Raw genomic sequence first — 11,109 nt, 5'->3', positions numbered from 1 at the left:
AACATATTTTATATGCGTTTAATATTGTCTATTACATATTTCATTTTTTTAAATCGCGAGTTTCTTTTAATTTTTTCGAAACTGATACGTTGATAGATATCCTTAAGCCAATTGCGATACAACTTCCGCCAATATGTTGCCCTTGTATTGAAAGTTGCGGTCAATGCGAAAGTGTCAGAGCTTGCATATCATTTCCGCATGCCCATTCGTCATTACCCGAGGGTATCGCATCTACGCCTTATACTGGAGTAATGGAGTTAGGAACCTTATATCGGCCGGCACCATTACGCCCTGTATTGAGAAGTGAGTAAGCTAATAATTTAATATTGCATAATTTTCTTCAAATTTGTATCAAAGAAAACCATATAGTACTTTCTGTTCTATGTTCTGTAAAAAAATTACTCGGTATTTTCGCAATTATATAAATTTATTGGAAATAATTTTTTTTTTAATCAAAGATAAGCTGTATTATTTTACTGCATCTTTGTGATTTTTATTATACGGTATTGCAATTTTATAAATTTTAAAATAAAATTTTATTAAGAGAGAAAGAAGCAAATAAAATCTTGATAGAATTAAGAACATGATTTGTCATCTATTTTGTTTTTGGAAGCTTAATTTGTCCAAAGCTATTTATTTTCAATTAATTAAAATTCCAAACTTATTGTTAGTGAATTAAAAAATTTGCAATGGAAAGAATACACATCCAGTGATGTTGACATATTTCATATACATGATTACGTATAAAAATGTAACATATTTGCACGCGTATTAGATAAAAAATGTAAGATGTAAATGTAATATAGTTTTAAATGTAATCTTTAATAATATCTAATATAAATAAGAATATATTAACAGTTTATATTTTATAAAAAAATTCCATAAGAATATAGACTTTACTTCAAATGAAAGTTGTATACATACTAAAATCTTCTTATTTGTAATATAATTAATTAACGATTTATCTCAATTAAATTTGAATGCAGGCATGAGATTAACCTTTGCACAGATTTATAAGATTACTTTTAAAAAATCCGACCGGGAGTCACAGGTTACGTCATTGACAAATGTTACCATATGGACACACTGTCTTGTCCCTCTGATATCCAGGAGCAAGTAGAGCAAAATATTTACGTGTCAGTGTATTCTCGTGTTTCCTGTCTGTGTTTAAACGACATCTTAAGTGCCACCGAACGTTTATACGCATGGTGTAAACGGCGGTTTCAATATGCATTCTTTCGGTTGGTTATTATAAAATTCAACAATGTGCCCCTATCTCTTCTTTCTTCTTCTTCATAACAATTTCGCTATTATTAATGTATCATAAAATTTTATAACAAATAAAATATTAAAATGAATTAATGCAGAAGTAATAAATAATTTTAAAAATGTATGCTTATACACATTTAATAGATTCGTTTCCTTATAATTTTATCAAAGATTTATAACAAAAACTAGTAAAATAATAAGTTTATAAATGTAATATATAAAGTAATATATAAATCAATATTTAAATTATCATTAATTTATTGTGATTAATAAAAACATTTGAGATATAATCTCTCTTTTTTATCATATTATACTTTTTTCTACATTTTGACGTAATATCAACACATACTAGTTTAAATGATTATATTAATTTTTTATATAGCGTGAATCAATGAAATGTAGCGGAATTCATGAATTAGAAATATACGCTCAAAGATTAACATGGAAATCCCAAAATAACCGTGATGTTAGAGATATCTGTTCGAATTTGAACGAAGATTTGGCTTGAGTGGGAGCACCACACTGTTTAAATACGTACAGATGTTGTATACTTTTGTGCGGCTGTAAATCAGCCCGAAGTACCCCATCTTGCAAGCTGCTTTGGACTGAGATCTGTAGAAACTGATATCCATAGAGCCAAAAGTAGCATTTATCTTTCATGACGCTTTTTCACCTAATTCGCAATTCTTTTCTTCACTTTTTTGTCTCTGTAATGCAAAAGTTTTGGGATATATTTGTAATAAATGTTTTATGATTGATAATATTAGTAATAAATATTTTAAATATTTTATATAAACAATTCTCTATTTTTTCATATATACATTAATTTTTTTATTTATACTTATGACAGATTAAAGATATCTAACGTCATTAAGATAAAATTTTTAACGCTATCAATTGTATATAGTTAAAAAACAAGAATTAAAAATATTGAAACTTTTGGATTTGTTTTATCTTAATTTATAAATGGTCACCATTAATAAAAGAGCGCAATGTTTTATCAAAATTTCTTTTCTTGATAGTTCTTTTGATCGGAATGCTATACTTATTATATTCGTGACTATAATACGGAATCAGAAATAAAATTAAATATTAAATTATTAAATAAAATTATTAAATAAATTTAGGTAACACATTTATTTTTCAGCACCTATATCATCTTCCTCAACGATGAGTTCTTCCGAAACAAACACACGAAGAAAGAGGTCGTGGTCCAGAGCTGTGTTTAGTTCACTACAGCGGAAAGGCTTAGAAAGGAGATTTTCGTTACAAAAGTACATCACAAAACCAGACAGACGACAGTTGGCAGCAACTTTAGGTTTAACAGATGCACAGGTTATTTAATTTTTATAAAATAAAATTGCATTTAAGGAAATAATATCAATAATAGAAATGATCATTTATTTATTTTAATTAATAGAGCTTGCTTTTATATTGTTAGGTCAAAGTTTGGTTTCAAAATCGTCGGATGAAATGGCGACATACAAGAGAGAGTGAGAATGCTGCATCGGCTGGTCCAGATTCTACGCAAAAAGATATTCCGCAAAAATTAGTTAAGCCCAATGCCAATGATACGACACAACAAAACGAAGAAGATATAGAAATCGATGTAGATTTATAAAACTTTTTTATATAGGTATATAAAAAAGATCATTCTAGCTTTTTTTTAATGGTACATTTAAAAATTTTTTGAAAAAATTTGAAAATTAGAGAGGAATTATTTTATTATAATATTATTATATAATCTTTATTAAATATGTGTAACAGAGCAATGTCACAGTGTGTGGTCAATATGCAATAATTGCGTATTCATCTTTTAAAGAAAAAGAATAATAAACGACTCTTCAAGTTCAATTTTGTAAACATCTAGATCTAGATAATGAGTGAGTTAATAATGTGATAAAGAAAGTTTATTACAAGAAATATTTTTAATGTAAAAAAAAATATTTACAATACAATAAAACTGCCTTGCTTATATCACTAATATTTCTTTATAATATTTAGTATTAAATCTCCAAAATTGTAAAACAATTCTATATATATTAATATCAGAAAATGAATTTATAGTCAATATCGATTTCGACGAATGTCGATTTTCTATTTTTTCGATATATTTCCGTAGCAACGACTTTGTTATTCTCTCTTTTATCGGCGCAAAGATTTATGGCTCAACTGCCATTATATGCGATAATATTTCACGATCACTTTAATTTTTCCAAGCTGTATATTTAGCAGGTATGTAAAAATTTAAGTCTCCCTAAATATATATATGTGTATTACATATATATTGCATATTTTTCTTTTTTTTTTGCGCGTCTGTCGTATATTATTATATTTATATTTATTGTTATTTATATGATTTCACAAATACCTGTAATTTTACAAATATTTATATGATTTAATTTTCTTATTTAGTATTTTCTTATTTATAGATAAACAAAACGTATTATAAAAATATCACAATATTGCAAAAATGATACATTGCTTAATACGATCCACTTTCGTTGGCCGACATCTTTCTTTGCAAGTATACGGAACGTGTTTCTATCGCTTGACAACAAGCCTAGCAAACACATTGGCAGCTAACGAGGAAAGAAAATGTGCACCACTCAATACCAATGACATAATAAGTAAGAAATATGATGTTTAATTACTCGATGCTTTTAATCGCATATAATATTTTATAATTTTCAGTGGATTTAAACTAATTTATAAATTGTGTTTCACTAAATTGTGCTTCTGCAAATCTAAAAAGAGAATTATACTTCACCGCAACAATTGTAATAATTAATAGCCATTGATCTCAAACTTCTTTTATTATCAGGCGCCACCGTGGCGCAATCACGTGCAATTCCGGCAATGACTGCAGCTGTGACGTCATCGAAAGCAATGTCATTATTGCAGACAGCGAATCCCGAGATAGCCATGGAAGACTTAGAAATTTCTGCATCAAAGATTGTGCCACTTGGTCATGTGGATAAGGCACCGTTACCGTTTGAGGACATTCCTGGCCCGATGATACTCAAGTTATGGGAAAAATACTGGAGATACGTGCCACTTCTGGGTACGCAACTGTTTTCCAGTTTGCTAATCAACAGATTTACCCAGGGTACGATCCCTTAAAGAGTTCAATTGCTTGAAATTCAAAGAGTTTTGTATTTTTAAATTGACCACGGCTTAAATAAAAAATAAGCGATTTTGTAAAATGTGTAGAATGTAAATAAAGTTTGGCTCTTTGAATTTTAAGCAAATCGCCGTCTGAGTCTCGAGAAATTTACGTATAACGTAAAGTGCATATAAAGTTTTCCGAATTTATGGACATACACAGATATACATATAATTATATATTTATACGTTTACTGTTAGTAGAAAAAAGAATTAAAAACGGCTATTGTTTAAGAGAGTTTTTATTATAATTTACGTCAAAAATTAAAAAAAAAAGAAATGTGTCTTTAAAACAAAAAGAAATATTAATGTTATAAATTACTAATGTTACAATGATATATTTTTTTTTTATTTTTGACATATAATAAAAACACTCTTGAACAAACGAATATAAAGGAGCATTAAAATTAATTACGTATAATAGTTAAAAATTAAAAATAAATTAAAAGTCAACTACAAATTAATATAAAATTTGCAAATTAATATTAAAATCTAAACTATACTCTGTATTCTAATGATTAAAAACATTTCATGGATTACTTTGCAGGACGATTATCTTGGAATCGCAATGTCACGCCGATTAAATATTTATTCGATGAGTACGGATGCATTGTGCGAATTAACGGCCCTATTGTAAATGACATAGTTATGATTCACAGGTGAGATATTGCAATTATCATGTTTTAGTCTTGAAGCAAATTCATCAATTGTTTTAGGCCCGAGCATATAGCGGAAGTTTTCAAGCAAGAAAGCGAGTCAGCTGTTCGTAGTGGCATCGACATTCTTCAACATTATCGCCTTAATCATCGCAAGTGTCGTTTCGCTGGAGCGTTCTCTCTGTAAGTATTAGGTTTACATAGAATATATAATGCAGGTTTAAAATATATTTAAAAAATTATAAACCTGTAATTATATTTACAAAAAGAAATACATTGATATATCTCATAAGCAAAATATTTTTCTTGAACTAAACAAATATATGGATTTAATCATATTTATTTATATGAAAGAGAGAGAGAGAAAATAATTAAGTATGTCACAAATGTTTATTGATTGTTGGATTGTGTCACAATCATTGCCATAATCAGGAATTAATTTATTCCATTTACAGCTGTTCTACATCTATTTGTGACATAATTATAACTTTCCTTTGTACAAATATATATAATATAGTACAAAATCTTTAATTTTTTTTCGATAACCATTTGTGACATACTTAATGATTTTTCCTTGTTTAAATTATATAAAAGTATTTATATAATTTTTATAAAAATATTGTTTATGTAAGACATTCAATAATCCAATAATAACTTTACGAAATATCAGACAAAGTTCGGAGTGGTTAGAAGTGAAAGAGAAAGTTGATCGGCCGTTACACGAAACAAGTTCGAATTATATTGGAAAACTGAATTCAGTGGGTGACGAACTCGTTAACAGGATTCGTAATATACGCAATCGACAAGACGAGGTACGCTACATATTAACAAACATTTAATGTACATTAACGTTAATTGTCTTAAATCTAACACATAACATACAAATAACGTTTAAAGAGTAAAGCAAAATTATATAAAAACCTTTTGTAAATTTAATAAAATTATATCAAGTTAATATAAAAGATGATTATGCGAATAAATATTACAAAAATGATAATGCTTGATTACACATAATACTATCAAACTTATAATAATTTGAAGGGTAGTATTTTAATTAATTTTTGAACAACAGGTACCAGCGAATTTTTATCAGGAACTCACCGCATGGGGTATGGAATGCTTCTACGTAATGATGTTCAATAGGCATCTCGGTTTTCTCGATGTCACCTCGAAATCGATGTCTGAAGTCACAAAACTTCTTAATGCGTTAAGTACTGCTCACACGTATATGGCTCGGTGCGAGACTGGATTTCAAGTGTGGAGATTTTTCGAAACTCCATTCGCCAAGAAACTTTTTGCAGCTTGCGACATTCTTGACGAGTGAGTCAATAAAATTTAATAACACTTTGACAAAACTTATCAAATACATATATTATTTTATTTTCTGTATATTTGGTTTATAATAATAATTATAATTTTGTTTAATATCTTATTTGATTACATGCGTTGACCACAAAGTTTTTTATTTTTAGTAATATTATATTTTGTTAATTTGACACATTTATACACATGAATCTATACTTCTCAGGATTATTGGAAAATATATTCGCCAAGCACAGAACAAGCTGCAGGCTTCTCCGCTAACGAAACAAGAAAAATCTACGAATGAAGAGAAAAATTTATCGTTGCTCGAAAAGATGATGATTCAACGTATCCATTCGGACGATATTGCTACTCTTTTAATGGACATGATTATTCTAGGCGTTCAAGCTGTAATACGCAATAATCTCATACAAACAAGATAATAATATAAATGTACGTAATAAATTAATTTTTTCTTTGTAGGTCATAAATTGCGAGGCGTTCTTGCTTTACTTTTTAGCGAGGAATCCTAGAGTACAAAAACGATTGTATGACGAAATTATCTCTGTTCTACCTAAAACAGATAACATAACTCTGACAAAAGAAAGCTTGAAAAATATGCCATATCTAAAAGCATGCATAAAGGAAAGTCTTAGGTATAACAAAATTTATGAAATTTTATTATATGTTAACTTTTCTTTGTTATAAAACTTTAAATAGTTCTAAAAATTTTAAATAGTTATATATCATTACCTATAATGAGCAACGTAATAGAAAAATGAATAAGAAATGTCATATAATAAATTGGTACTATATATTTTTTTTTATGTGAAAGATTGCGACCTGCATTTCCCTACTTGACGAGATCATTGTCGTCAGCAATTTCGCTACACGGATACACGATACCGAAAGGAGTAAGTTGTAAGTGTTAGTTCAAATCTAGACGCGAGAAATAAACAAATAATTTTTGTCTTAGACTTTTGTCATAATGGCGAATCAAATAACATCACAGCGTGAGGAACATTTTGAAGATCCTGGCAAGTATCTGCCAGAAAGGTGGTTGAAACAGAATGAACATGCGCATGATAATTCTTACCAAGAGTATTCATGTCTACCTTTCGGACACGGTGTACGTGCCTGTCTAGGAAAAGATATGGCTGAAATGCAAATGATGTTACTCACCGCAAAGGTACATTTCTCGCATGCAATAAAATGTAATCGGGTTAAGATAAAAATATATACGTATTTTACTCTTTACAGTTGGTACGAGAATTCATAATTGAATACGATTATGCTGATATCCAAAGCCGATTTCGTATGGTTAATGTACCAAATAAATCATTACGTTTTCGATTCTTAGATAGGAATTAAAGGATAATAAAAGATATAAAGCCTAAACAATTAGAAGAATTTAAGGGACATGATAATTAACAGATATAAAAAAAACATGCATCTTTATTATAATTATATTACGTAGGATTATCTTTCTGTAAAAAAGTCTATATATGAGGTTAAAGTACATCGGATATATATTTATATCAAATTACATATTATTTTATTAAGAGAATAATTTGAAAGTTATATTAAATATGTATTTATGTTTGTGTATCAAATGTTAATTTTGTTAAACAGCAAATATTACTTATAAGAAAAATATAATTTATATTGTATGTTTTACGGATTAAAATATTAATTGCGACAAATAAAAGACATAAATGATTCTTGTAATTTATAAACATATAAAGTATAAGTATATAAGAATATTTGCATGATAATTTTACCAACAAGTTCACGTTTTTATTACAACATTAAAAACATTTTATGTGGTTGTATAACACAGCCAACGTTTTATAAAAATACAACTCAGAAATTTTTATTATAGATCTGATTCTTTTTTTACTCCTGATCCATCATTATACGCACAGCTGCCATGTATGAAAAAACCGTCGAAACATACTGAAAAGTAGGAAAAAAAACTATATTATTGACGACTCCACATCTTAAGTAACGCTGGATTATGATTGCTACTGCATATAAAATATATATATATATATATGTATGTATATAATTTATATTTAGAAACTATACGTCTTTTTATATATTAAACATATATTAAAATTAACATTCTCTTTTTACAATAATTACATATATAAAATAACTGACAATGATAATATAATAGAGAGAGTAATGTATAAAATATGATACATAATAAACGTAAAAGATGATCGTTAAACAAATACATTCTTACCGACGTGTAATATTTCATAGATAAACTTGGTAATGCGCATGGAACTGAAATAGTGACCGGATGTTGACTTCTTAGTATAATATTTATTGAAAGCTTTTGCATGGCCAAATCGTTGTTGTACCATAATGAATCGTAGACAGCTGGCGCAATTTCGCTACTCTAATCAAAATTTTTGCAAGACACGTTAGTTGAAACATTATGAATTTATTATATTATCTATATATAATATATATAGTTATGCAATTTATTTATTAAATAACTAACCATGCTCATTACATAATCAGCTGGCCAGGCATACATATAAAGTTCTATAAAGCCGCCAAAACTTATCATGAGGAACGTCCATTTCACTGACCATGGTTGATTCTATTATGTGGAAATATTGGAAGAAGATAATATTGTATACACATACAATAACATATTATGTAATTTATATAACACATTAAACAAATTTCATTTTAAATTAATTTTATGAAACGTGTGTATGCATGTAATTAGAAGAGATAATGTGCTTTTCATAGACAATAAATGTGAAATTGTGCAGAATGCGTAATAACTTTCACACGATACACATTACTTACGCTCATAAAAGTAAGATAACCGAATATTACAGCGCCAATACTAAAGGTTACGCATAATAGCGCTATATAACGAATTGCGAGCCCCACTTCTTCTGCATATCTGTAAGCATTCATTGTCAGAATATTTAATTATACCCTAGATTATTAATACTCGTTATATATAGAATTAGTACGCAATTCGATATTTTATCTTAATTATGTTAATGTGCTGTCAACAAAAAAATTATTTTTTATCACTTAAAAATATATTTTAGAATATATATATTTTCACAAAAAAAAATCTATATATTATTTAATTTTCTTAAAACTTCATAGAAATATTAAAATTACTCCAAATGAATACATATGGAATAATTTTTGGTTCAAATAAAATTTAATAAAACTAACATTAAACTCTAACAGGGATAATTACAATATTTAGGGAAATATACATTTTACAAATAATCTTGACTTCGAGATAAATTATATAGCGATTATGTGAACAAACTTGAGTAATTGAGAGTAATTTGCACTTTAAATCATGCAAATTTCTTCTGATAAATTAACACATATTTGTTTAAAACATTTTAGCTTTTATACTTTATTTAAATTTAGCTATCGAGATAAGTTCGATAATATATAAGAGCAAAATTATTCACAGTTACTAATGTTTAAAAAAAAATATATCTATATTGTATATGTACCTGAGTAATGTGTAGTGTTCTTGCACATACTTTATGAGCTCTTTCATGTTTGTCATCGTACGGAACCGGACGGACAAAATGTGGAACCTGGCAGCTACAAACCAAAGTAGAAGAGCAGGAAAACTATTGGCGCCAACTTGTGTCATACTTTGATAAACAGTCAATATCTGATGTGTTAAGATAATAGTTTTCATTGGTTGATAATGCACATCAAATGGATACTCCACCGTAAACGGAAATATTTGTGATGCAAACAAGGGTGTAGCCATCATACTGATGGCTGTCATTGCTAGCCAGCAAATAATGATACCTGTGGCAATTAATATTTAATATTAAATACAACAAAATTTTTCTTTGATATGTATGATAACAAACATTAATTTAAAGATTTTAGTTTACTATATTTATAATATCTTTAGAAATTATTTTAATGTATTCAGTAATATTTGTATTCAGTATTGTTAATTTCATAAAAATAATAAGTTAATATAAAATTAACCCCCTCCCTTCCCCTCTCCCTCTCTCTCTCTCACTCTTTCTCTATCCCTCTTTCTTTAAGAAAAAGGAATTTTATTGAATCGGTCAAGAATTCTTTTCATTTTTTAAGAAAAAATATAACAATAATATGTATGCTTAATATACATATTTTGTAATATATTCAATTAATCAAATAAGAATTAAAATAATAGAAAATCAAATTATAAATTATTGTTTCGTTGCGTTTCTTTACGGACAATAATTATTTCTTTAACAACACAGAGTCAAATATATTTTGTCCACGTTGCTATATCATTTGACTTTTCGACGATCTAGATATAATTTGCATTAAGAACGTACTAAACCGTTGAATCGAAAAATCGAATAATTAATATTACGATAAGCTCCGTGATACATTAATTGTTTAATAAATAATTGATGTATAATTTAAAATATAATATTTATATAATTTAATATTTTGCATATATATTTTATAGTACGTAAAATATTTCGGTAGCGGATTAGGACAATACCTAACATGGTGTTCGGCCTTGGCGGCGTAAACATTGACGCGCGTAAACATTTGTTTTATGGCCTTGTTACCATTCATGCGACGATACTTGAATAGTACTGTAATAGTGGGAGACGCTATGTCATAAATTTCTTTTCTATTTATCATTCACGCGACGACACTCGAACAGAAATGTAGTGATGCGAGACACTCCGTT

The 11,109-nt window shown here is 27.9% G+C and overlaps 3 protein-coding genes across 3 annotated transcripts in view; 2 read left to right on the top strand and 1 right to left on the bottom strand.

Annotated features, from left to right (window-relative positions):
• The window catches only part of LOC115239200 (H2.0-like homeobox protein), a 3,425-nt gene extending 535 nt beyond the window's left edge, over nucleotides 1-2,890 (top strand). The window contains exons 2-4 of the mRNA XM_029813582.1: nucleotides 97-303; nucleotides 2,417-2,604; nucleotides 2,711-2,890. Of these exons, the coding sequence (XP_029669442.1) occupies nucleotides 97-303; nucleotides 2,417-2,604; nucleotides 2,711-2,890 (575 nt within the window). The remainder of the gene's footprint in view (nucleotides 1-96; nucleotides 304-2,416; nucleotides 2,605-2,710) is intronic.
• An 823-nt stretch (nucleotides 2,891-3,713) lies between these two features.
• On the top strand, nucleotides 3,714-7,882 carry LOC115239153 (probable cytochrome P450 12a5, mitochondrial). Its single transcript, XM_029813515.1, has 11 exons — nucleotides 3,714-3,899; nucleotides 4,094-4,378; nucleotides 4,982-5,093; nucleotides 5,151-5,273; nucleotides 5,761-5,902; nucleotides 6,163-6,410; nucleotides 6,619-6,802; nucleotides 6,876-7,048; nucleotides 7,228-7,306; nucleotides 7,369-7,581; nucleotides 7,653-7,882. Exons 1-11 carry the CDS (start codon nucleotides 3,743-3,745, stop codon nucleotides 7,761-7,763), a joined length of 1,827 nt encoding a protein of 608 aa, XP_029669375.1. The 5' UTR covers nucleotides 3,714-3,742; the 3' UTR covers nucleotides 7,764-7,882.
• A 406-nt stretch (nucleotides 7,883-8,288) lies between these two features.
• LOC115239170 overlaps nucleotides 8,289-11,109 on the bottom strand; it is a 15,093-nt gene continuing 12,272 nt past the window's right edge. Inside the window, exons 3-7 of the mRNA XM_029813539.1 lie at nucleotides 9,905-10,214; nucleotides 9,222-9,321; nucleotides 8,905-9,006; nucleotides 8,641-8,799; nucleotides 8,289-8,348 (exon numbers count right to left, since the gene is read on the bottom strand). Coding sequence (XP_029669399.1) covers nucleotides 8,289-8,348; nucleotides 8,641-8,799; nucleotides 8,905-9,006; nucleotides 9,222-9,321; nucleotides 9,905-10,214 — 731 coding nt within the window. The remainder of the gene's footprint in view (nucleotides 8,349-8,640; nucleotides 8,800-8,904; nucleotides 9,007-9,221; nucleotides 9,322-9,904; nucleotides 10,215-11,109) is intronic.

The sequence above is a fragment of the Formica exsecta genome, unplaced genomic scaffold (genome assembly GCF_003651465.1).
Source record: "Formica exsecta isolate Colony F162 unplaced genomic scaffold, ASM365146v1 scaffold365, whole genome shotgun sequence".
NCBI classification, from domain to species: domain Eukaryota; kingdom Metazoa; phylum Arthropoda; class Insecta; order Hymenoptera; family Formicidae; genus Formica; species Formica exsecta.
The sequence above is the reverse complement of the archived record's forward strand: the minus strand, read 5'-3'. Positions and strand labels throughout refer to the sequence as shown.